The sequence below is a fragment of the Erpetoichthys calabaricus genome, chromosome 2 (genome assembly GCF_900747795.2).
Source record: "Erpetoichthys calabaricus chromosome 2, fErpCal1.3, whole genome shotgun sequence".
Taxonomy (NCBI): domain Eukaryota; kingdom Metazoa; phylum Chordata; class Cladistia; order Polypteriformes; family Polypteridae; genus Erpetoichthys; species Erpetoichthys calabaricus.
The window spans coordinates 33,390,089-33,417,578 of record NC_041395.2 but is presented as its reverse complement, the minus strand read 5'-3'; the positions used below and the strand labels follow the sequence as shown (position 1 = coordinate 33,417,578).

The 27,490-nt window shown below is 39.1% G+C and overlaps 1 gene segment (V, D, J or C); it reads left to right on the top strand.

The window, feature by feature from the left end:
• The first annotated feature begins 1,102 nt into the window (after positions 1-1,102).
• LOC114645111 (immunoglobulin heavy variable 3-21-like) lies at positions 1,103-15,512 on the top strand. The segment is given in 3 exon segments: positions 1,103-1,204; positions 14,959-15,052; positions 15,157-15,512. Coding segments are annotated over 3 exon segments (552 nt in total).
• The last annotated feature ends 11,978 nt before the right edge of the window (positions 15,513-27,490 follow it).

Here is a 27,490-nt window from a genome sequence, read left to right as displayed (position 1 = left end):
TCTGTATTTGGATATGAACAACCTGAAAACTGAAGACACGGCCAAATATTACTGCACTACAAGCACAATGAGGAACTGCATACTGTCACTTATACAAAATCCTCACCAAAAAGTTTTCTGTCCAAAAAATAAAAAGAATAAAGAAAAACAATAGACTTAGGTAAAATGTTAGAAATTATATTCTTCCTGTCTTTCACAGAACTTGTTTTTGTACTATTATTATCAGTGTCTATACTACAGTAAAAAATAAAATTAAACATGGATGTCATACTTTTAAAGGAAATATTAGTTATTAACTGAGTATACACATAAAAACCTAATTGCATAATACAAGCTTCTTACCTTAAAAAAAGGGGAGAAAAGCAAAGTGGGATGTCCAACCTGAGTTTGGAGTCTCAGGGGTAGTGATGGGACATTTGAAACCACGACTTCAAGGCTTGTGTCGAGCAGAAGGGGGCGTGCCAGATGAAGCCTCGCTTCGAGGCTGGCATTGTTTTGCAGAAAACCACATGACCAATGACAAATGAGGTCTCAGTTTGTGTGGTACATATCACCGATTCATCTTGAGTCTCGGTTCCAGGATACAAGTGTACAAAACAGCTGGGACTAAGTGGGTTGTTAGATGGTAGTTTGGTTTACAAGTTAGTGGAGTACTGATTGCATTGTGGTTGTGAAACTTGAGTAAAATGTTATATTTGATAGTGGTAGTAGAATAAAATAATAGTTGTGTTAGTACTATAATATGATAGAGATAGTTATTTTAGTAGTAGATTTGTTATAATTCTTTCTTTCTTTCTTTCTTTCTTTCTTTCTTTCTTTCTTTCTTTCTTATTTTTTCTGAAATCTTCACATATGTGGGAATATTTTAAAATGGCTACAACCAATTAGGTCTGTAAGTCTCAATGATAGTATATTTACTGGTTGGCAATTTGTATGCTCACAATAATTATCATACTCACCATGCACTTTATATCTTATTGCATTTTCATGTAATTCAAGTGAAGTGCTTGCTGTATCAGAAGATGCTTGCGTATACCAATAACACCTCATAAATGATTAGGCACTACCAAGCTGTCCATGAGAAGACACAGCCTTGGTGAACATGGTCATCAAGGATACTCTGCTATTTTCAGTAGTGAAAGATGTGGGGTTTAAGGAGCTTTTAAATGTTTTGGATCCCACCTACATTCTCCCTTCTATGAAGGTATGAAAGTGTACAGTAGTTAATTTTAGCTTAACTAATTAGAATAAATACTAAACTATTTTTTCCCATCCTCAGTCATTAAACGCTATGGTAGATCAAAATACCAAGAAGATAAACAAAAGGCCAAAGCAAAGCTTCAGAAGGTGGTGATAGTCAGTCTCTCTTCTGATATGTGGACATCCATTTTGTAGATGAAAATGACAGGCTAGGAACTGTTTTGCTTGGATTGAAACATTTCCGTTATACTCGCACTGCAGATAATATGGCTGTAGTCAAAAACAAAACTCATGGAGGAGTGGGTAAAAAACAATAAGTGAGAGCACATGTACTTTACTAAACATGATTGGTGCACCAGAAATGATTGTGAAATATGCCATTTCTATAGCATACACACTGAACTGAATAGTGAGAAAGTCGTTTGATCAGTTCCCTGCCCTTAATGATATACTGTATATGCTAAAGCCAGAAAACCTGTGACATTTTTCAGGACAAGTACTATGGCAAAAGAGAGACTGACCAAAGTTCAGGAACAGATCGGGAGACAGACTCTGATGATTATCATCAAGGTTGACACACCTGGAACAGCACCTTCCATACGCCTGCATCATCAGAGAGAGCCACTGGGGGCAGCATTGATGTCTCTGTCAGACATTTCACCACCTAATGCACTTGACTGTAAGGCTATTGCAGATTTTCTGTGTGTGTTGGCCCATCAGGCTAGAGTGGAACTTTCAGAAGAGAAAAGGGTATTGACTTCAACAGTTATACCATTGATGAAAATGCTGCATCGCTCTATACTAAGTATGTCAGAGAGCATAACTAGTGATGTAGCAAAGCAGAGGAGTGACAACTTAGTGTGATGTGTGAAAGAAACTCTGTGTAAAATTGAGTCACTAAGTGTAGTGTGTGAGAGATGGCTGGCAGTTTATCCCGGCCAGCACCCCCAGGCCGCTAGATGGAGTCCTCCCTGCAACATGGAGGTGCCCCAAATTCCCGCAGGGCATCATGGACAATGGAGTTCTGCTTCACAGCCCTGCTGGATACCGTGGGGACTGTCAGGGGACACTGCAGGGAGGCATGAGTGTTTCTATTATAGCCTGGAAGTACTACCTCGTCACGAGGACGGAAGAAATGAAGTACTTCCGGGCTGAAAAAAAAGAAGTCTTCATCTGACCCGGGAGTGCTATGGAATCACATGGACTGAGAGACACAAGCACTTCCGGGTCGAAGACTATAAAAAGGACTGTGGGAAACCCAGCAGACTGAGCCGGAGTTTGGAGGAAGTGCGACAGAGCTGCTGGGTGGAGAGGAGGATTTATTGTATTGATTATTGGTTATTATTGATTTATTATTGAGAATTGTAGAGGTGGAGGTGCTTTGTGCACATTATAAAGAAATTAAATTCATTTCTTATATTTTTACCTGGTGTCTGGACGTGTTGTCTGCGGGTTTCATGGGTCAACAGCGACCCCTGCTGTCACAAGTGGCAATGGTGATCAAACTCGACCCAAGGTTCAAAAACCATGGGTTTCGAAGACAAAACAAGTTATGTGAAGTGGTATGTCAACTCAAAGCAGAATGTGCTGTTATAATTAAGAACACTGAAGTGCAATCTGCAACATCCAGTGAACCTTTAGTTCAGCTCCAAGCCTATTCAGCCACAGCAACTGAACCTACAACCAGCTGTAGTAAGTGTTTGTTGGTTCTATTGATTTCTTCTGATATATTAACACTAAGTAATCATGTAATGTGAAGAATACTCAGTTATTTAAGTTTTCATATGCTTTATTTATATATCTTAGGTGACCTGTGGCATCTGCTGGACTGCACTGTTGAAACACCTCAAATTCCACTGAAGATGCATCTATTGAAGTGGATCATTATTTAAGTGAGACCAACCTTCCAAGAAGTGAGGATCCACTTCAATACTGAAATAAGCAAAAGCATGTGTACCCCTACTTATATCAGCTGGCACTTCAGCTTTTATGCTCGCCAGCATCCTCGGTGCCATGTGAAAGGATGACCTCCAAGGCTGGAGAAGGTGTTTATAAGAAAAGGTACTGCCTAAGCCCAACCACAGTGAATAAACATATTTTCCTAAATAAAAATCAATAACATTTTCCCACCCTCTTATTACATGCACTGCTTAGCTTTTGGAGCACTCACAGTCCTGTCCCATAAGCACAGACTTCAAGCAAAAATTTCACCTCTCTCTTTGTTTTTGTGCATCCTTAATTTTTGGAAAATTAATTTGCATAGTAATCACTTACACATATGTACAATTAACCAAAAATTACATATGTGAACATATACAATACCATTTATTTTTGTATAGCTCAAAATCACACAAGAAGTGCCTCAGTGGGCTTTAGCAGGCCCTGCCTTTTGACAGCCCCCCAGCCTTGACTAGAAAAAGCCTTGACTAGAAAAACTCCAAAAAAAACCCTTGTAGGGGAAAAAAATGGAAGAAACCCTGGGAAAGGCAGTTCAAAGAGAAACCCCTCTCCGGGTAGGTTGGGCATGCAGTAGGTGTAAAAAAAATGGGGTAAATACAATATAATACACAGAACACCACACAAGTAATCTTCAATACAATAGTGCAATAGAAATATAAGTACAGAGCAGAATTCAACATTAGATGATATCACATAATATGATTTGGATTTGTTCAGAGTCCTGGAGACTTCGACCATCAAGTTGCCATAAAAGCTATATACATAAAGAAATGTGTGGGTGTGTCTGCATAACAAAAAAAGATTACTAGACTTCATTTTATCATTACTGTCATTAACTGCAGAGTTAACAGAAGAACGGCTGTGTTAGCTCTGGTAATTACTTTTGGCACCATAACTAAGGGCTCATGATAATTGATTTGGCTGCTATTTATTACTTTTAGCAGTAGGTGTCAGCAGTGAGCGCTGTTAAATGAAGCTTCGAGTAATGAAACTTTTAATGACTCAGTGGGCTGGAAAGCCTCCTTGCTTCATGAAGCCTCATTTGGCCATTACTACTTAGGGGTCTTTTAAATCAGTGGTTCTCAATATTCAGTCCTTTGGGCCCCATGTGGCTGCAGTTTTTTATTCCAACTCAGTTCTTCTCTTAATTGGACTCCGACCTTAATTAAGCAAGCCTTTAATTCCCAGTTTCTATTTTTTTTTCATATATATTTACATATTTCTGAATATTTTGCAAATATTCAGAAATTACAGATTGCTTATGCTGTATTTTACTGAATACAATAAGAACCTATATAGTATATGCTATATAGGTAAAAATTCATTCATATTCTTGTTATTGAGTCAATTATTTACTAATAAGTATCCAAGTGGGTAACCCTGAAGTATTTCATAGTTATTAATGCTGGTGTCTGCTGTGCTCAATATTAATTGTCTGTATTCACATACAATTAAAAACCAAACCCCAAAAAAATGTGAATTAAAAGAAAACAAAGTCATCATTTAAAGATACAGAAAAATATATATCTTAATTTCTTATAAATGTAAATCTGACACTGTAGTGTACTTTTCTAAATGCAAAATAAAAGGAAAAAAAGCAGGTCTGCTAATTAGGCAATGAGATCAATTAAAGATAGCAAAGGATGACTGACTGAGAAACTGGTTGGAGCAAAATCCTGCAGCTGCAGTGAGCCCTCAATACTGAACTTGTGAACCGCTGTATTAAATGAGCCAAATCAAGTAGTGTTCTGTCCTTATTAAAAGCAAAGCCAAAAAAAGTGCATTAATGTGGCATACTGTTCTAAAGAAATAAAAAATGTCAGTATAGAATCTCACACAAACCAATAGTAAAATGAAAAACATATATATTGTATTGTAAAGCACGTGTGACCATGAAGAAGAGGAAACCTTGCAGTTAGTAGCTCACTTAGTCATTTGAGCAGATGGAGTTCTTTAGACCCTTTATATACACTCCATTCACGGTGCAGATTTGGGTTTGTGTCCTGGAGGCTCAGTGGGTTGTACGTTGTTGAGAGCACTGGCCAAGCAAAGAGAATCCAATTACAGCAGAATGCTTTAAATTTGTATTTCAAAGAATGCATAGTCCTTCTTTTCTGCCAAAGGTAAAAGGTGTAGGCCTTACCTCTGAAAGAGATGATTGCTACAGAAGTAATAAAGGGTGTGTTGAAAAGAAAGCATGAAATACAAAGTCAAGGGAGGGAAGAGTTCCCTGTTTAAATAGCCAAGATGTAATTCACGCATTGACCAAGACCTCGAACTCCAATATAGAGTTTTGAAGCCAAGATTGACAGACATTTATTTTAAGTCCTGAGATGGTAGAGTGAAGAGTGTACCGCTCTCAGCTCCGGCACGATTATAATAATTAAATAATCCGGGGCGCGAGTGACCAACACTACTTTCTACTACACCACTTCAAATTATAGAGACACACCAGCAGGAGCAGGATAAAGTTGAAATGATTATTGATAGACAATACACATTATCACCGGGACAACAACAACAACAGAAAACCTTATATGTATAATATCGCGCTGCAGTGCTCCCCCTCCCCGCACAAAATCACAACACAAACCCTAGAAAACATACATTACTAATTAGGAGTTTAGCAGATGGAAAACACAAAAAAAAAGAACAATGAATTTATAGTTTTTTAAAGTCTTATCTGAACCGTAGCGTTGAGCTCCGTCTAGCGTGGGGAAATGAGGCGCCGACCATATATCATATTCCGGGAAAAAGTATTTGATTAACAGTTCCTAGTGCTGGTCCGTCAAGTCCTCTCCCGTATGCCTTCCTCTCGAAAGAAAAAATTATTTGGCTTTCAATGAACCTGGGTTCACCTGACGATATCCACGAGTGTTAATCCTTTCCCTTGTGCCTTTTCCTGTTATGGCTTCCTCCTCCTCTCTCCTTGCCCTCTTCTTTTTTCCCGCCACCTATTTACAAACGGATAGCTCCTCCCCGTACAGTCTGTTGGCCCTCCAAGCCAGGAGCTCCCCTCCCTCTGTATCAAGGGCTGGCCTTGCACATAAAGGCGAACCACTAAAACAGGTATGGGAAAAGGTACAAACTTACAGGTACATAACACATATTCCGGTCGACCGTTACAAGAGTTTGCCACATAATGGTTGCCAGATAGATAGATTTAATTTCTTCTCTAGGGCAAATTCAAATTTTACAGGGTTCTTTATTCTTCTAATGGATAGGCCACAGTACGTACGGGTAGGAAAGAAAAAATCAGATACCATCTCCTCCAGCACAGGTTCTCCACAGGGGTGTGTTCTAAGTCCCCTCCTCTTCACGCTCATGACCCACGATTGTTGTGCCAAGTTCAGCACAAACCAAATTATTAAGTATGCGGACGACACAACAGTGGTGGGTCTCATTCGAGGTGACGGGGACGGGGATTACAGAGAGGAGGTGAAGTCATTTGTGGAATGGTGTGATAAAAACAATCTGATACTGAATGTCGAAAAAACAAAAGAACTGGTGATCGACTTCAGGAAGAAACAGCTGATACACATCCCGGTCTACATTAAGAACACTGCTGTGGAAATTGTGCAGTCTACTAAGTTCCTGGGAGTTAATGTGACGAACAACCTCACCTGGTCCCTGCACACCTCCTCCGTCATCAAGAAAGCTCACCAGCGCTTGATCTTTCTGCGGAGGCTAAAGAGGGCCCATCTCAGTAAGTCAGTCCTCACCACTTTTTACAGAGGGACCATAGAGAGCGTGCTAACCAGCAGCAGCTCTCTGTGGCAGGAGAGCTGCAGCGCTTCGGACTGGAAAGCACTGAGGAAAGTGGTGAGGGCTGCGGAGAGGATCATTGGAGCCCCGTTGCCTAATGTACAAGATTTGGCAAAACAACGCTGTCTGGCCAGAGCTGTGCGGATTTCTAGAGACCCTACTTATCCTGCCTCTGAACTCTTTTCCCTCATGCCCTCAAGCAGAAGGTACCGCAGCCTGAAATGTAGAACTACCAGGTTTAAAAACAGTTTTTTTCCTACTGCCGTTCATCTTTTAAATGAAGCATTTTAGTATTTTATTGTAGGCTGATTTTAACTATGTGTTTTTATTAAAGTCTTGTGCATCGTATTTTCGTTCTGCAGCACATCTTGGATGTTCTGTTAAATGACAAATAAAATTGAATTGAATTGAATTGAATTGAAGAATTATAAATTACCATTTCCCTCAACTGTCTCATTTAATACTGTACCACCAACCCCAGGAGATAGATGAGAATGACACTCCATCTGCCTCCACTATAACCTTCTTACCTGGGACTGACACTCCTAGAGAGCAATTGAAATTCTTATGGCCCCTTTCAGCATTTTCCCCTATACTCCCAGCATGTTTATCATGAGATGAATTATGACATTTTTTTTTCTATTACCGTATATTTGCCTTTTCACAAAATCTGAATAGATTACAAAAGTCTGCAGATATTTATTTTTTTTTTTATAATTGGAGCACAGAGTGAGGCGATATGGGAATATTATACCTGAAACAATGGTTTAAAAGGTCAGTGCCAGTGTCACTACACCACCTTGCTCACCTATTCTTGATTACAAACTGTCCTACTCTATAAAATAGATACAGTATAATGTTAACAGGATAATAAATTTTTTCTTTTTAAATTATTTTTTATTAGATGGACAATATACTTTCAATATTGCAGGTAGATCTTGCAACTACTGATCATTTCTCAGTCGTTTCTTAAACCGCTTAGTCCAGAACAGGGTCGAAGGGGATGCTGCCGCACATCCCAGCCAGCATAGGAGTCAAGTTAGGAACAAACCCTGGAAAGGGCAGCAGTCCATCACAGTGCAAACACACACCCACACTCCAGTCATGAACTATGGCCAATTTAGTATCGGCAATCCAACTAGCCTGCATGTCTTTACACTCTGGGATGATATCCATACAGACCTGGGGAGAACATGCAAACTCGATGTAGGGGGGACCCAGGATGCAAACCTTGGTCTCCTTACTGCAAGACAGCAGTGATATTACTGCACCATCGTGCCACACAGGACTGAGCTAGAAAGTCATCACTCAGCTGGAAAACATGACATGGACAGCTATTTTCAGTCATTTAAAATGACATGGTCTAGTGACAAGATCAGTGACTGTGGATGGCAAATCTGACATACCCCACAACTAGAAGCCTTAAGAAGCCATAATGTAGTAATAATAATAATAATAATAATAATAACTACTCAAAGTGCTTTACATAGTGAGTGGGAAGCCCCTTCAATGACCAATAATGGCAGCATCCACCTGGATGATGTGACAGCTGCCATTTTTACACATTAGCTGTTAGGTGGTGAACTGGTTGGAGAGACATCAGAATACACCCTACTCTTTACGAAGGATAACCAGGGATCTTTTATGACCACAGAGATTCAAGACCTTGGTTTTATGTATCATCTGAAGGACGGTACCAATTTTACAGTATTCCTGTCACTGTAGAGGGGCAATAGGATCCATATTCAAACCACAGGATAAGTGCCCCCTGCTGGCCGTGCCAACAGTTCTTTCAGTAGCAACCAGAGTTTTTTCTGGTCGGTCTCCCTTCCAAGTACAACTTAAGCTTAAACAAAAAGGAATCATGAATTAACTTTGTAATTCTTTGTGGAAACTGCAAAATTAGATGAAGGAAGTGATCCAAAGAGGTCTCTATACACTGTTACCCTTTATACCCTTTACAGTCATATGAAAAAATTTGGGAACCCCTCTCAGCCTGCAAAATAATTTACTCTCCCTTCAACAAAAAAGATAACAGTGGTATGTCTTTCATTTCCTAGGAACATCTGACTACTGGGGTGTTTTCCAAATAAAGATTTTTAGTGAAGCAGTATTTAGTTGTATGAAATTAAATCAAATGTGAAAAACTGGCTGTGCATAAATTTGGGTCCCCTTGTAATTTTGCTGATTTGAATGCCTGTCACTGCTCAATACTGATTACTTGCAACACCAAATTAGTTGGATTAGCTCGTTAAGCCTTGAACTTCATAGACAGGTGTGTCCAATCATGAGTGGTTAAAGGTATTTAAGATGGTCAATTGCAAGTTGTGCTTCCTTCCCTTTGACTATCCTCTGAAGAGTGACAGCATGGGATCCTCAAAGCAACTCTCTAAAGATCTGAAAACAAAGATTGTTTAGTCTAATGGTTTAGGGGAAGGCTACAAAAAGCTATCTCAGAGGTTTAAACTGTCAGTTTCAACTGTAAGGAATATAATCAGGAAATGGAAGGCCACAGGCACAGTTGCTGTTAAACCCAGCAGGTCTGGCAGGCCAAGAAAAATACAGGAGCGGCATATGCGCAGGATTGTGAGAACAGTTACAGACAACCCACAGATCACCTCCAAAGACCTGCAAGAACATCTTGCTGCAGATGGTGTATCTGCACATCGTTCTATAATTCAGTGCAATTTGCACAAAGAACATCTGTATGGCAGGGTGATGAGAAAGAAGCCCTTTCTGCACTCACGCCACAAACAGTGTCACTTGTTGTATGCAAATACTCATTTAGACAAGCCAGATTCATTCTGGAACAAAGTGCTTTGGACTGATGAGACAAAAATTGAGCTATTTGGTCATAACAAAAAGCGCTTTGCATGGCAGAAAAAGAACACCGAATTCCAAGAAAAACACCTGCTACCTACTGTCAAATTTGGTGGAGGTTCCATCATGCTGTGGCGCTGTATGGCTAGTTCAGGGACTGGGGCCCTTGTTAAAGTCGAGGGTCGGGTGAATTCAACCTAATATCAACAAATTCTTCAGGATAATGTTCAAGCATCAGTCATAAAGTTGAAGTTACGCAGGGGTTGGATATTCCAACAAGACAATGACCCAAAACACAGTTCGAAATCTACAAAGGCATTCATGCAGAGGGAGAAATACAATGTTCTGGAATGGCTGTCACAGTCCACTGACTTGAATATCATCGAAAATCTGTGGGATGATTTGAAGCAGGCTGTCCATGCTCAGCAGCAATCAAATTTAACTGAACTGGAGAAATTTTGTATGGAAGAATTGTCAGAAATACCTCCATCCAGAATCCAGACACTCATCAAAGGCTATAGGAGGACAGCGTCTAGAGGCTGTTATATTTACAAAAGGAGGCTCAACTAAGTATTGATGTAATATCTCTGTTGGAGTGCCCAAATTTATGCACCTGTCTAATTTTGTTATGATGCATATTGCATATTTTCTGTTAATCCAATAAACTTAATGTCACTGCTGAAATACTACTGTTTCCATAAGGCATGTCATATATTAAAAGGAAGTTGCTACTTTGAAAGCTCAGCCAATGATAAACAAAAATCCAAAGAATTAAGAGGGGTTCCCAAACTTTTTCATATAACTGTAGAAGCCTTAAGAAGCCATAATGTATTAGTAATAATAATAATAATAACTACTCAAAGTGCTTTACATAGTGAGTGGGAAGCCCCTTCAATGACCAAAAATGGCAGCATCGACCTGGATGATGTGATAGCAGCCATTTTTGCTCCAGTATACTCAACAAACATTAGCTGTTTGGTGGTGAAGTGGTTGGAGAGAGAGCCAATTAGAGACGGGATGATTAGGGGGCCAAAATGACTAGGCCTAGGTGGGCAATTTAGCCAGGACATTGGAATACACCCTACTCTTTACGAAGGATGACCAGGGATCTTTTATGACCACAGAGATTCAGGACCTTATTCAGACCACAGGATAAATGCCCCCTGCTGGCCGTGCCAACAGTTCTTCCAGTAGCAACCAGAGATTTTTCTGGTCGGTCTCCCTTCCAAGTACAACTTAAGCTTAAACAAAAAGGAATCATGAATGAACAATGTAATTCTTTGTGGAAACTAGAAATTAGATGAAGGAAGTGACCCCAAAGAGGTCTCTATATACTGTTACCCTTTATACCCTTCATATCATGCGCCTGCTGAAATCACTTGATTTGTGACCTCTGACACTGCTGTTAGCAACTGCCTAGCAACCATCAAACAAAGCACTAAAAATAGCATCTTGTGAAGAAAGCAAAATGGCGTCAAGGAACAATGCAAAAAGTAAATAATATTATATTAATTATAATTGCAAAAAATGACCCTCAAAATAGAGAAATAATAATCCAAAATTATATTTTTCTAAGTATTTGTGGCAAAAGCATGTAACATAAGCATGATAATGTCAGAAAAATACTTAATCACTATAATGTGCAGGTATTTCAGATTTGAGATTGTTTTTTAGTATATTGTAAATGTTGAGTGCATATTTTGCTCTGTGTTTACATAATTCCTTTCCTCTTAAAATCATTTGTAGAAAAGTGACTTTTTCTTATCTTGGTTAACTTTCTTATTTAGCATGTGCATACTCACCTCTCCTGGTTTTCAAGTAACTTTTTGCTGTCAGAAGTTGGATAAGATTGTATATTTGTCAGTGCTTTTAAATCTGAGATTTTGATTTTACAAAATTTTGTGCAACATGCTGTATTTGAGATATAAGAGATATACATATAATACCTATGCCAAAATTCAATTAAATTAGTCATAAACTACTTAGTTGTTTCGTGTGGACAGATAAATAGACATCCAGCCAGACAGATGTGGCAAACGCAGCAGGTGTTTATCACAATATATCCGATCACACCTAAAACTACAGTAAAGTTCTTATAGCTGATGTGTCAGGTATCCAAATTCTGAATAAGTAGCTATCCAGTAAATTGGGTTCATCTGTGTCCTGGTTTAAAAGGTAGAATGGGCTGAACATTACCATACTTCAATAAAGAGTCATTTGAAAGGAACAGGAGACAGAGAAACTAGAGTGTGGTTATCAATATTTGGTGATAGAAAGCACTTGAATTTATTATTGTGCTCAACAGGATAGTTTCATGATATGTAGACAAAACACAACAAAAACATCAGTGACAAAAACCATTATCTTTCTTTCTCAGTTTTTTCAGTTTAGCAGTGAAGTCAAACAGCACATACTGTATCTTCTCATTTTCAAAATCATCTTCATTTTCTTGAGACATATTGTAACAGTTTTTAAGAATTAACAGATTCAAATTGTCACTACTTCATAAACAGTATATAAACATATAACATGGCTGCCCAATTGCAATATCACAGTTCATTCTTTGTGCAAAAGAATGTGAGAAACAAACAAAATTGGAGTTAAGAATGCAGTGCACCTCAGTGCCAGCTGTACTCTTTTTTTTTAGTATGGAACTGCAAGTATCATCAAATCCAATCAAATTTTATTTGTCTCATACAAATTATACATACAGAACAATATTTTATAAAATTCTTAGTTGGTCAACTCCAATGTCTAGAAGAAGACAATAACAATAATACATGACTTTATAAATATGACCCTCAGAGAAATTTGAAGGAGTCTGAAGAAGAGGAGTGCCCACCATACATCACAAAAATGACAGAACTCTCTCTGACAGACAGCTCTAGCCACCCATAGTAGGACCTTGACCCGCTTGTTAGTTTACATCCCCCAACGGTCATTATAATTTTGAGAAAGGTATTAGTTTTCTAAAGGGCTTCTGCACTCTCCAGAGAGTCTTCACAGAGTACAAGGCAAATATTATCGGGGTCTAATAGATTTTCAGACACGGGTGACAAAGATGCCAGTTTAGAAACTTACTTTGTCTTGTGTGGGTAGATCAATATTGGCTGAAATGCCAGGAGATGGCACCATGTTACAGCTTTTCGTCATTTTTGGGGGACATCTGTCAGGTATGTGTCATGTGATTGATCAAACAACTATAAAAGTAAAAATGAAAGAATGTGTCATCTCTCTGGCAAGGTGGTAATGTAGCTAGATTTGAAATAATTGTAATGGGCAAGAAGGAAATTCATACCACCAGATAAATAATGATGAAGTTTACTTTAGTTGGAGCAAGTAAGTTGATTATGTTGTTTAGTTTTGGTTTTACTCTTGGCACTCATCCCTGATTGTGCTGTAGGTCATATTCTGGAAAATACAAAAACACCTCAATTCCTGGCTTTGCCACTCTCTATGGAGCACATGCACATTCATTTTATTTCCTTTTTATCAGATTTCAAATAAACACGTTTGGTTGACTGACAACTCACTCACCCATGTTGGTGTTTCATTGAAAATTTATTTAATTAAGGACTTTTAAAGAGCACACTATCAGTGGTGTCATGTCAGATATTTTTTTGCTGTATTTGAATTTAGAAAAACAAAGATGGGGATCACAGCTAAGACTGTGACTCATGCTTTAATCACTATAGTTGGTTATTTTATAACAACAGTACTCTTATTTTGTAAAAAAGAAATGTACTATTCTTCAATTATTCACAAAGAACTGAGCCATCCTAATAAAGCTGGACAGATTATGAGAACTCCACAGAAATAACTTCTACTAAAGCAAATAGATTATGTATTAATTAATCAAATTATTTGTTCCAAGATGGCACTGTGGTTAGTGCTTATGATGCTGTGTCAGGTTTCAATCTTCTTGTCTCCTCTGGAGACTCATGCAGGTTAGGTTGACAGGCAGGGCTAAACTAGTCTGTGTGGGTATGTTGGGGAATGTTTTCTGCTACAGACCAGTGTACCATCCTGGATAGGTTCCTGCCTTGTGCTGTCAGTATGAGCTATAATTCTATATAATCCATCCATCCATTTTCCAACCCGCTGAATCCGAACACAGGGCCACGGGGGTCTGCTGGAGCCAATTTCATCCAACAAAGGGCACAAGGCAGGAACCAATCCTGGGCAGGGTGCCAACCCACTGCAGGACACACACAAACACACCCACACACCAAGCACACACTAGGGCCAATTTAGAATCGCCAATCCACCTAACCTGCATGTCTTTGGACTGTGGGAGGAAACCGGAGCGCCTGGAGGAAACCCACGCAGACACGGGGAGAACATGCAAACTCCACGCAGGGAGGACCCGGGAAGCGAACCTGGGTCTCCTAACTGCGAGGCAGCAGCACTACCACTGCGCCACCGTAATTCTATATAATCCTAAAATAGAAAGCATGTTCAGACATATAGTGGTCAGTGATCAGTGTTACTCATATTGTAAAATCCACTGAATGTATCAACAATGTATATGGAGCCCTGTGTTGTCTCCGTCGGTTCCGCTTGCTCCATTGATCTACTTACTACTTGGCTCCTTCAGTCACTTACAGTATTTAATCTAGTCTGGTCTAGCTTACAATCAGCATGTTTTTCATATGAAGAACACATATCACACAGTGATTATATGAAATGGAAAAAAACACTCTGGGTTGCTAATATGAAGGTGATATGAAATTTCACAATTTTACAGTATTTTCAAAAATACCAACAAGTATTTACTGTCCAAAAATTGACAAAAAAGAGAGGCTGAGCAATCCATCCACTTTGGATATTTCTCCTAATCCTGACTCTTCCTGCAGCTTGTACATAGATGATGCAAATAAATAAAGACATGTGAATTGTATACATTTAAAAGTTTGGGAGATTTGCTCTTTTTGAGTTAAAACATACATGTATGTTAAACATTTATGTCCTTCATTATGTTTCATTTCTTTCTGGTATCTGAGCAATGAAGGAAATTAATTTTTATAAATACTTTGACAATTTACAAGAAAAAAATATTTCTTCATATAAGATTACTATTGAAAAAGACATTACAAAAGGACATTATCTTTTCTCCTGTTATATGAATTCTCAGTTCTTAAATATTCCCTTCATACGTCATGCGTACATTATGCAAATAAATTAATTTTGTTTATGTCATATAAACTCTGTCAGGTCACTCCTACTGTATCCTTAGTGTTTTCTTTCTCACACTCAACAACGGTTATGGAGACTCTGTATATTTCGATATTTATGGCCATTTTATCATGTAAGTCGTGATTCTTTTGTATTTTTGCTTTGCTCTTTATTTTTCAATACCCTGTACTCTGACTTTAGATCAAGTATTTTTCCAATTCTCTTTTCTTTTTTTAGGTGTCCAGTCAGATATTGTCTTGACCCAAAAAAGCAGTGAAGTCAAAAAACCTGGAGATTCTCTGCGACTGACCTGCCATGGTTCAGGGCAGGACAGTAATGGGTATGCTGTCACTGATTACGGCTTGAACTGGATTAGACAAGAGCCAGGAAAAGGACTTGAATGGCTGGCTTACATTAACTCTGACAGCAGCAGTATAGAGTACGCCAGCAGCATTAAAGGAAGGTTTACAATCTCCAGAGACAACTCTAAACAGGCTCTTTATTTGGACATGAACAGCCTCAAAACTGAAGACACAGCCAAATATTATTGTGCTACAAGCACAGTGAAGAACTTCTCGTTATTGCTTACATAAAATCCTGACTAAAAAAGCCTTTCAATCAAATGTTAGAAACAATTTCCTTCCTATTCTTCTCACAATTTGTATAGTGTTTTTTTTTTATTTTTAATTCCAAAGACATGCAGGTTAGGTGGATTGGCGATTCTAAATTGGCCCTAGTGTGTGCTTGGTGTGTGGGTGTGTTTGTGTGTGTCCTGCGGTGGGTTGGCACCCTGCCCGGGATTGGTTCCCCGCCTTGTGCCCTGTGTTGGCTGGGATTGGCTCCAGCAGACCCCCGTGACCCTGTGTTCGGATTCAGCGGGTTGGAAAATGGATGGATGGATGGATGGATGGATGTTTTGCTACAGTTATAATTAAAATACTTTTTCACCCAAAATGCACATCAAAATTCTGTCATGCATGATATCTTCAATTAAGTTTAGAAATAAAGAGGGAAAGTTGAATGTTTTGTCAGACTGTTGTTCATATGAAAGATGAAAGCTCTTCAGTAGCTAAGCCTGCATTTCCCTGCATAACCACAAAGCCACAAGGAATCCTGAGGTAGTAAAGAATAACATGTCAGATGCAAACTTCATGCCATGAAAGCAAAATCTGTTTTTTTTTTTTTGAAACATTACAAATTGACAAACAAGTGGAGACCATTCAGTCCATCAAGCCTGTTTGTTTATCTAATAGCTAAGCTGTTCCCCATATCTCATCCAGATTCTTCTTAATGGTTGTCAAGGTTTCTGCTTCAACATTATGTCTTGCTAGTTTGTTCTAATGTCCCACTACTTTTTGCATGTGTAAAGAAGTACTTACTAGCTTCTGTTTTAAATGCACTTCTCCTTACTTTCCACTGATGTCCTTGAGTATGTGATTCACCCTTAAGGAGAAAAAATGTTGCTGTATCTACTTTATCAATGTCTTTGAGGATTTTAAATACATGGATTAAGTCTCCACACAGTCTTCTCTGCTCGAGAATAAAACGGTTTAATTTTCTGAGTCTGTCACAGTAGGACATGTCCTTAAGTCTGGTAATGCACTTATTTGCTCTCCGCTGCACAACTTAAAGTGACTGCTGTGTCTTTCTTGTAGTGTGGTGACCAGAACTGCACACAATACTCCAGTTGGGGTTTCACTAGTGCATTATATAGATTGAGCTTACTGTGCATTGACTTAAATTCAACAGCTTTTTATGAGATAACCTACAATTTTATTTGCCTTTGTAATTGTTTCTGTGAATTGCTTAGTCAGTGAAAATATTGCATCAACATAAACATTCCATTCAACATTCCTTTCCAGAGGTTGTTTCCTGTATAACGGTATCTCCCATCTTTTATTTAAAACCGATGTTTCTTTTGCCCACGTGTAGCACTTTGCACTATTGTATATTAAACTGAATTTTCCAGGTGTTCACCCAGTTCTGAAGCTTGTCCAGGTCATTTTGAATCCTTTTTGCTGCCTCCTCAGTGTCTGCCATTGCCCCAATTTCAGTATCATCTGCGAATCTAACAATTTACTAACTATGCCAGAATCATTGTAATTAATATTAATCAGAAAAAATCCTGGGATGCGCTTACCTGCCTCTCCTGTCTTTCTTGTACCGTGTTGACCAGAACTACACACAATACTCCAGTTGAGGTCTTACTTGTGCAGTATATAGATTGATCATAAGGTCCTTTGACTTAAATTCAACAGTTTTTATGATATAAACTAATATTTTATTTGCCTTTTTAATTGCTTCTTTGTATTGCTTAGTCGATGAAAGTTGCATTAACATCAACCCCTGAATCCTTTTCTGAGGTTGCTTCCTATATGACAGTGTTTGCCATCTTGTATTTATAATTGATGTTCCTTCTACCCATGTGTAGCACCTTGAACTTTTCTACATTAAATTGTGTTTCCAGGTGTTCACCAAGTTGTGAATATTGTTTTTTTTAATTGTTCTTGCTGCCTTCTCAGTGTCTGCCATTCCTCCAATTGTTATGTCATCAGTGAATTTCACAAGTTTGCTAACTGTTCCAGAATAAATGTAATTAACATGAATCAGAAAATGTAATTGGCAAAGGAGAGACCCCCTGAGGGACTCCACTGATGACCTTACTTCAAGTGGAACATTCTCCTCTTATCTGTACCCCTTTGTCTCCTGGCACATTATTATATATAATAATTACTATGGTGGCCAACTTGAACTCTTTTGGAAGCAGTAAAGGGTATTGATTGAGCCTAATCAAGAACTGGCACAGACCAGTAAAACTGAATTAATGATAGATAGATAGATAGATAGATAGATAGATAGATAGATAGATAGATAGATAGATAGATAGATAGATAGATAGATAGATAGATAGATAGATAGATAGATAGATAGATAGATAGATAGATAGAATATTCTTCTTCCCAATGGGGAAATTTGGCTTTTTACAGAAGCTCTTTAAATAAATAGATACATAAATAGATATTCTTATACACAAACACTATTGTCTGAACACATACCAGAATGACTAAAAAGGAGGAATATTAAAAAGAAAGAAAACTCCTGACTTGGCAGTTACAGTCCCAGTCAGGCATAATAGAGGCATAAAGGAACCCCCATACCATTTCTTGACACACTTCTGCTGAATAATTCATTGGTTGAAAGTCCTCAGTATTAGTGTGTCAGAGAGAGGACATGCAGCATTGCTCATAAAGGCACTCAGTTTTGGTTAAATTCTGTCCTTCGCTATGACCTCCAGGGGTACTGAGTGTGTCCTATGACTGAGCCTGCCCTTTAATTACTTTGTTGATTCTGATGGCCTCTCTTGAAGTGATGTTACCAGTCCAGCACACCACAGTGTAGGAAATCACACTGACCATCACAGAGTTTTAGAAGGTGAAGAGGATTTGACTACACAAATTAAAGAAATGCAGTCTCCTAAGGAAGGAAGAAGAGTCTGCTCTGTCCTTTCTTGTAGAGTTCCTCTGTGTTCTGAGACCAAACCTACCTGACGATGATGTGGAACCCCAGCTACCTACAGGAGTGGACCACCTCTACATCCACTCCTTAAATAGTAACCGGACATAGAGGCTGTTTGGTGTTTGCGAAAGTCAATAACCAGTTCCATGGTTTTGCTGATGTTAAGATGAAGACCTCTTCTCTTTGCACCAATACCAAAGTGAGGAGAAAATATTGGCTGAGTTTAAATTGATTTAAATTACTAAGATGTAATTGATGAATAACCCAAATGGAATTTTGAAAGCAGACAGGTTGATGTATTTATATTTAGTCCTAAATTTCACACTGACTTACAAGAATATTTTCTATACCTCTTCTCATTTTATACCCCCAGCAGAGTGACTAGATGGCAACTCACATAACTTTATTTGTTATAGCTGGAGCACAGGTGAGATAAAATAATAAAAATTAACTGCAAACCTACTTTTTTTTTTTACATTTTTATTTATTTTCAAAAATTAGCATATTACAATGGCATACTGCTCAATCAAACACATAACAACATTACAGATACAGCAATTTCAAAGTCAATCTGGAAGAAAAAAAAAAACAAATACAATCAAAAAACACCTTAGTGTTCAAACTTAGTTTTAAAGTTCAGTGTTTTAAGAAGTATGTCACACTGCCCACCTGCTATCTGATAATGAGCTGTCCTACTTTAGAATATGGATGTACGATACAATGATTTAAAACATTTTTTTTTCTGCTTACAAAATTATTTATAATAGAGATGATGAACTCTCTGTATAGTGGTGCCTTTAACATCTACCTTAACTTTATTTGTGGAAAAACAATTTTAACACAACATTTAACACTTTCACCAGTTGTCACCAGTTGTATTAACTACAACAGCTTGCAACAACTTTGTAAAAATATCGAGGTAATGGTCTCTGAAAAGATGTCAGCCTGAATCTTTAATCTTTCTCACTAGATGTTACAGAGTAGATAGATAGATAGATAGATAGATAGATAGATAGATAGATAGATAGATAGATAGATAGATAGATAGATAGATAGATAGATAGATAGATAGATAGATAGATAGATACTTTATTAATCCCAAGGGGAAAATCACATAGTGAATAGTGATTCACATAGAGTAGTGGCTTTGGCGAACTTCCAATTGCTCTCTGGCTTTTACTGTGGCACATTACTATGTGTACTGAAATGCCATCCTCCTGATTTGCAACCTGATTTACAATCCTTACACTGATAAGGATTCAGGGCCAAATTGGAATCAAGGAAGAAGCCCACCTTACATAGGATGCCAGCCCACAGCATGTGAATTTTACACACCTATTTGCTCTCACACATGGGAGGAAAGTTTATACAGTAGTTACTAATAGGTCTGTAAGACCATTATTGTCACGTGTACAGAGTACAATGCATTCCATCATACAAAATGTCACCACTCTCCAGTACCTTGATTAGTGAGTGTAACAATGTTACTTCTGTCTACCTTACCTAGAAAAATCTCAGAACACATTTGTTCTGGAATCCTTTTACAAGAGAACCAGTCAAAGTACATGATGTCGCTCAGGTATGATTGTTAAAAAGTGTGTTCATCAAACCGATGTGTACATAGTACCAAATCCTAATCCCCATTGTAAGGTGGATGCAGCAGACCAGAGTTATAGTAGAATAAGTTAATTAACCGCCAAACATTAAAGAAGGATTCATTGCAACGGCCTTGTTAAGCTAAACATTTACTGGCAGATGTGTATGTGGTTTCTGAAATACAACAAATACAATAACATTAAACAACTGTCACAAAATAAATGCCTACAGAATACTAGAAACAGCTAATACCCAAAAATAGCAGTAGATGATGGCAGAAATTAACAGAGTGCTATGGCATGCCTTCATTGGCAAAGACACTGAAAAGAAGTTACTAAATACATTAAAACTGTAAAGACATGGAGTGTTCACAGTCACTACTACTTAAACAGTGATTACCATGTCTTTTTTCTAGAAGTACATACTGTATATATGAATAAAGAAACAATATTTCTTAATGTACTTTACACAGTTTTAAACATTAAACTGAACACATTTCAACATAAAAATTTGCCTGAACATGTTAGTAAAACTTTGTTAGAGCTTTTAACATTACTCACAGAATTCAAAAACTTATTATATTTCTAATGGAGCTAACAACAAAACATCAACTTACATCAAAATAGACGCACACAAGGTTAACAAATAATCAAACAAATGAGAACATGCAGGCTCTGGGAAGTACAGCATTTCAAAGTATCAGGCACAAGAACTAACACATGTGCATGCTGACATATAACCAGTGTGTGTGATGACTTTTGTACAGTGATTGTATAATGGGTTAAGGCAAGAAAGCAAATATTTATGTGCTTTTTAGATGTTGACTCTTTTGTCTTTGCTCTATCAATTCATTGCCTATCATGAGTCGAGAATTTGTTGTTTTTGTGTATGACTCTAGATAGATAGATAGATAGATAGATAGATAGATAGATAGATAGATAGATAGATAGATAGATAGATAGATAGATAGATAGATAGATAGATACTTTATTAATCTCAAGGGGAAATTCACATACTCTATTCGATAATTGTGGTAACTCCTTTGCTGGTTTGAGGCCATTAACTTTTTGTTTTTCCTGGTTTACTGCAATTTCATGAATATATATTTAATCCTGCATTAATAATCCAGATAGCTTGTTGAATAATTGAATCCATAAATGGAAACCATCTATAGTAGAGGGTGCTGTAGGGAGGATTGGGATTCACAGACAGCAGCAGTGGTGATATTTGATAATGTCAAAGATGACTCAAAGTTAATTCATTCAACAATGACATAAAACTGCTTAAAATCACAACACTGCATTGGCATCAATGCTTACCTTAATCTGCTAGCAACCACCAGTTAATGTGTCTTGATCCCTGCACAAGAGGTTGAGGAGATGCACTCTCCAAACACCATGGAGATTCAAGTTTCTTCTGTGTCTTGGATACATCTTTAAGACTGTGGTCACATCACTTATTCTCATAATTAGCAAAATTGTTCTAACAGAACTGAGAACAAAAAAAATTACACATGACAAAAAAATATTGTTTTTTCTTTTTTTTTGTTCAATAGAGATTTTAAATTAAATACTCACTGACAGTCAGATGTACATGAAAGTAAATGCTTCTGGACTGGACTAAACATCTTTTTTTATCAATGGCATGAACTTCACTTAAAGCAAAACACAACTTGTTTTACTTTATTTTTCTGTGTGAAGTGAAACACTGAGCTGCAAATTCAACTTTACATGAATCACATTCCTCATCACTAACTGACAAGAATGTTAAAAGTAAAAAGTATCTTGGATCTACAGACCTGGGGCCTCATGTATAAACGGTGTGTACGTACAAAAATGTTGCGTACTCCCGTTTCCACGCTCAAATCGCGATGTATAAAACCTAAACTTGGATGAAAACAGTTTCATCCCAAGAACTATAAACGCAATCAATCAGTTCATCAAGTGCTCCTTGTAGAACTGTTTGTACTTATAAGTACAATTACCTCACTGTAAACTTGCGAAACAGTTTTATAATATTGCACACACCTGACCCACTTTATAAAGTGCATATTTACATATGATGACGATATCATTTTTAAGATGAAATGCAGAAAAATGTTTATTATATTATATTATACAGATAAAACTTTAACTTCATTTAAATAATCTATATTGTTAATAATTAAACATGTGAGGACACAGTGTCGCAGAGCTAGCAAGGAGCTGGCACTCCGTTCAGGGATTGTTCCTGCCTCGCGCTGTATTCTTGCTGGGGCTGGCGTGACACTGAAGGGATAGATGGATAGAATAATTAAACATGTACTATGAAGATATTTCAATGTTCCTTAAAAGTTTTGAAGAATCAGTGTTCTCAGCTAACAGATGGCTTAACGCCTATTACTAAGCTGATTGCGTGGCAATTGGGTATTTGGAGAAAGAAAAGGAAGGACAGGAATTGGAGGTTAGTGCATTTGAAAGAGACAGTACTGCTGTAATTATTTCACCGAAGGTCGCGCATGGCGCAGCAAGCATCTTGTGTGAGACATAAAGAATCACTACGCCACCATGTTCCCATGTTTAATAACATGCTTTAATTCCTATCATCTTGAAAATTATATCAAGTATACATCTCAGTATTTTGTAAGCTGGAGCACTGATCGCACCCTCAGAGGACACAGACGCCCCTGGGAAAACCCCTGAAACAGCTGACAGTCTACCTTCACATTGCTCCTTACCATTCTTACTTGCGTTATAACGCACGATAAACCTCTCACGCGGTACTCCGCTTACCTAAAAGTATTGTGCAGCGCCTCTCAGCTTTGGAATTGGTGGTTTTGTTTCTCTCTCTCTCTCAGACATTCTCTGCTCCTAGCAGAACTGTCATCTCTGACTTGTCATGGAGCACGTTTAAACTTTTGAAAAGAGACAAATGTTTGTTTGCAGTGCTTTGAATAAAGTTCCTTTTTTTCTACAACCTCCTGTGTCTCTGTGCAAATCTGTGACCCAAGCATGACAAGTGGTACCAGAAGTGGTTGCACAGATGGATGCCGAGGAGTTGTTTCAGTTCGCTCAGAATGTTCCATTTCGTTACGATCCAGAGGATGACCCGCCCCTCATCACACGTTTTTTTGTCTGGGGATGCTCTACTGTCCTTACGGAATGTACCTCGCGATAAGCTTGGCGATTATAATATCCTGAAGCAGCAAACTATTTTACGTAAGACTGTGACTGTTTTGGCTAAAGGTTTTACACTTAACGACTGGATCCTAAACATGGACGGTCCCATCCGTGCACAAATTCAAGATTTGATTCATAAAGTACATTGCTGGTTTGAGGGAGACATAGTGGAGCGAATTGTGGAGAAAGTTGTCATGAATATATTACTGGCTGGGATACCTGCAGTTCTTCGAGATGAATTACTGAGTCATGATGTGGAATCATTTTCGATTATGTCCAGACGATTGGAAGGTTCTCAGACCGCTTAGAAAAAGAGCGGTGAATTTGGTGCTGTTTCACAACCTTCGAAGGAGCGTCCAGGACATTCTCGTCGCTTTGATTGACGGATAGAGCAAAGACAAGCTGCAGGACCTGACAATCGAATGAGGTCAGGAAGGCCTCCGGGGAATCCGGTTGTTGAGGAGGTGCCCATATCTGGTGAAACAGGAGCAGGCCGCGGATGTCGCAGGTTATATTTCGGCAGTGGACCTGACCGAAGATGTTTCCGGTGTAATCAACCCGGTCACTTGGCGAGAGAATGTCGCGTGTCTCCAGCTCAATCAATGAAAATTGGATTGGCCGAGGTTTGTTGCTCAAATATTCCCTATTCTCCAGATAAAAAAGATGTCTTGTTAATCTCGGTGAGGTTGGGGAACCGAGAGATTTCAGCATTATTGGACTCGGGCAGTGACCTTTGTGTTGTCAGACGGGACTGTCTTGATGACAGATGCCTTAGTGACACTGAGACTGTAAAGATACGTTGTGTACATGGTGATGTTAAAGACTATCAGACATTGCTTCTTCCTTTAACTTATAAGGGTCGCCACTTTAAAGTTTGGTCTGCCGTTTCAGACTCCTGTCCCTGGCCATTACTGATAGGCAGAAGAAATGCCCTTTTTCCTAGATTAATTACTGAATGTCGCACACCAGTCATCGAGCCCCCTGTGGAGCTTAGTGGGGGGGTAGAAGAAGGAGAACTAGTGGCTGTCAGGGATAATCTAGAGCCCCAATTAGATATTGAACCCGATCTCTCCAGCGAGACTGAGGGAGACACCCCCCACAATTTCCCAGAGTGGCAGGGAGGCCCTTCTACATCCTCTCAGATTGCATATGCCTCTGAACTCAAACCGAGTACTAGCGAGCAGTCAGATTTTGTGCGCTTGCAGCATGCTGATGGCTCATTAGAATATGCATTTAAACAGGCTCGCACTGCTAGTGACTCCTATTACCAACAGTGTGATACCGGGGGTTTGAAAACTCCACACTTTCTAGAAAAAGACGGTTGTCTTTTCTGAGTGATTTCAGACCATTTAATGGGGGAATTTATTGAACAACTAGTTGTACCTGAAGTGCATAGGGAAATTCTTTTGCAGCTGGCCCACTCTCACATCTTGGGAGGGCACCTGGGGGCTGATAAGACAAGAGAGCGGTTATCAAAATGATTTTATTAGCTGAATATGGGAAAAGATGTTGAACAGTTCTGTACTTCATGTCCTGACTGTCAGATCGTCTCCGCTTATAAGCCTCCTCGGGCTCCCCTTTGTCCTATGCCTATTTTGGAAGTCCCGTTTCAGAGGGTGGGATAACCCTATCCCTAATTGTAGGCCCTTTGCCTAAGACTAAGAATGGGTATCAATATATGCTGGTGTTGGTTTACTATGCAACACGATATCCAGAGGTGGCTGCTTTGAAAAAGGCCAACTCCTCCGCTGTAGCCAAAGCTCTGTGCGTGATTTTTACTCGTATTGGCATTCCTAGGGAAATTTTGACTGACCAAGGCACACCTTTTACTTCTCGCGTGCTGAAACAATTGTGTGATAGATTCGCTATTAAGAAATTGAGCACCACTGTTTACCATCCACAGACTAATGGTTTGACTGAACGGTTTAACAAGACTTTAAAACAAATGATCAGACGAGTTGCTTATAATGATCCTACATCCTGGGACTCTGTCCTGCCTTTTGTTATGTTCACGGTGCGGGAATCGCCACCAGCGTCCACTGGCTTGAGTCCGTTCGAGCTGTTATTTGGCAGGTGCCCAAGAGGCATCTTGGATGTTGTACAGGAGGAATGGATAGGAAACGAGTCAACAGCTCTCGGGCTGAGCTTTGCAGATCGGGTAGTTTCGTTACAAGATAGAATTTCTAAACTTTCTTCTATTGCTGTGGAGCATCAACAATGCGAGCAGGAAACACAGAAGCATCTTTACGATAGGCGCAGTAATCTTCACGAATTCAAACCCAGCGATCGTGTTTTAGTACTGGTTCCGTCTGACCCGCACAAATTCCCAGCTAAATGGCAGGGCCCAGCCATTATCGAGGAGCGTATGGGACCAGTAAATTACAAAGTTAGAATACCAGGCCGACGAAAACTATTCCAGATTTTACACATTAATCTCTTGAAGAAATGGCACGACCGACAAGGAGTTTACACTTCCTTGGCTGCTGTTTCTCAGACCGATGTTGCCATTGGTAACAATTTGACTGACCCACAGAAGACAGAACTGTTATCTTTGATCGAACGGAACACTGATGTCTTTTCAGACTTTCCAGGCAAGACTAACCTTGCAGAATATAAAATCACTACTGCACCCGATGCTCGAGTACAGATGCGGCTGTATCGGATTCCGGAATATTGTGCGCGAAGAAGTCAAGAAGATGCTGGCATTCGGTGTAATACGTGAAAGTAAAAGTGACTGGTCCAGCCCAGTCGTACTAGTCCCAAAGCAAGACGGTTCGGTTAGCTTCTGTATCGATTTCAGGCGCTTGAATAAGGTCTCTAAATTTGATGCTTATCTGATGCCCCATGTTGACGAGTTGTTGGAAAAACTGGGTTAGGCGAGCTATATATCTACGCTAGATCTCACGAAGGGTTATTGGCAGGTGCCTCTAGAGGCTGGCAGCTGTGAGAAAACAGCATTCGTGACTCCTGACGGACTTTATGAATTTACGAGACTCCCGTTTGGTCTTCATGGGGCACCTCTAACTTTCCAGATCAGATCCTGCATCCTCATTCTGAATATTCGGAGGCGTACCTGGATGATGTCGTGATTTTCAGCAATGATTGGCAAACGCATTTAGAGCGACTTCAAGCTGTTCTTGAAAGCTTGAGACAGGCTGGCCTTACTGCTAACCCAACGAAATGTAAACTGGTTATGTCTGAGACTCATTACTTAGGTTATTCTATGGGCAGGGGTTTACTTCGGCCACAGTTAAGGAAAGTGGAAGAGATGCCTGCTTACTCGCGACCAAAAATACAGAAACAGATACGCGCCTTTCTGGGGCTTGCTGGTTACTACAGAAGATTCATCCCTAACTTTGCACATAGGGCTGCTCCTCTTTCAGAACTTACAAAAGGCAGGAGGAACCGCCCTATTTTATGGACAGAAATTTGTGAACATTCCTTCTGTGATTTGAAAACTGCTTTGTCTACTTATCCGGTTCTGCGAAATCCCGATTTCTCAAAGGATTTTGTCTTACAAATGGACACAAGTGAGTTTGGTGTAGGCGCAGTCCTGTCACAGATTTTTGATGGAGAAGAGCACCCTATCACATATTTGAGTACGAAATTAGTTCCTAGGGAACGCAATTATTCGACAATTGAGTAGGAATGCTTGGCGATTAGATGGGCTGTCGAAGCGCTTCGTTATTACTTATGGGGTCAAAATTTCACTTTGGTAACTGATCATGCTCCTCTTTAATGGTTATACCGTCAGAAAGATACAAACTCTCGTCTCATGAGATGGTTTCTGGGCTTACAACCTTACAGTTTTACAGTAAAGCATCGACCAGACTCTGAGCACGTCAACGCAGACGTTTTATCACGGCTGTATGAACCTGGCACAGAGAGTCGCTTGATTCACGAGAATGTGAATAAAGCTGAGGATGGGGGTGTAAGCTGGAGCGCTGATCGCACCCTCAGAGGACACAGACGCCCCTGGGAAAACCCCTGAAACGGCTGACAGTCTACCTTCACATTGCTCTTTACCCTTCTTACTTGCGCTATAACGCATGATAAACCTCTCACGCAGTACTCCGCTTACTTAAAAGTATTGTGCAGCGCCTCTCAGCTTTGGAACTGGTTGTTTTGTTTCTCTCTCTCTCTCAGACATTCTCTGCTTCTGGCGGAACTGTCATCTCTGACTTGTCATGAAGCACGTTTAAACTTTTGAAAAGAGACAAATGTTTGTTTGCAGTGCTTTGAATAAAGTTCCTTTTTTTCTACAACCTCCTGTGTCTCTGTGCAAATCTGTGACCCAAGCA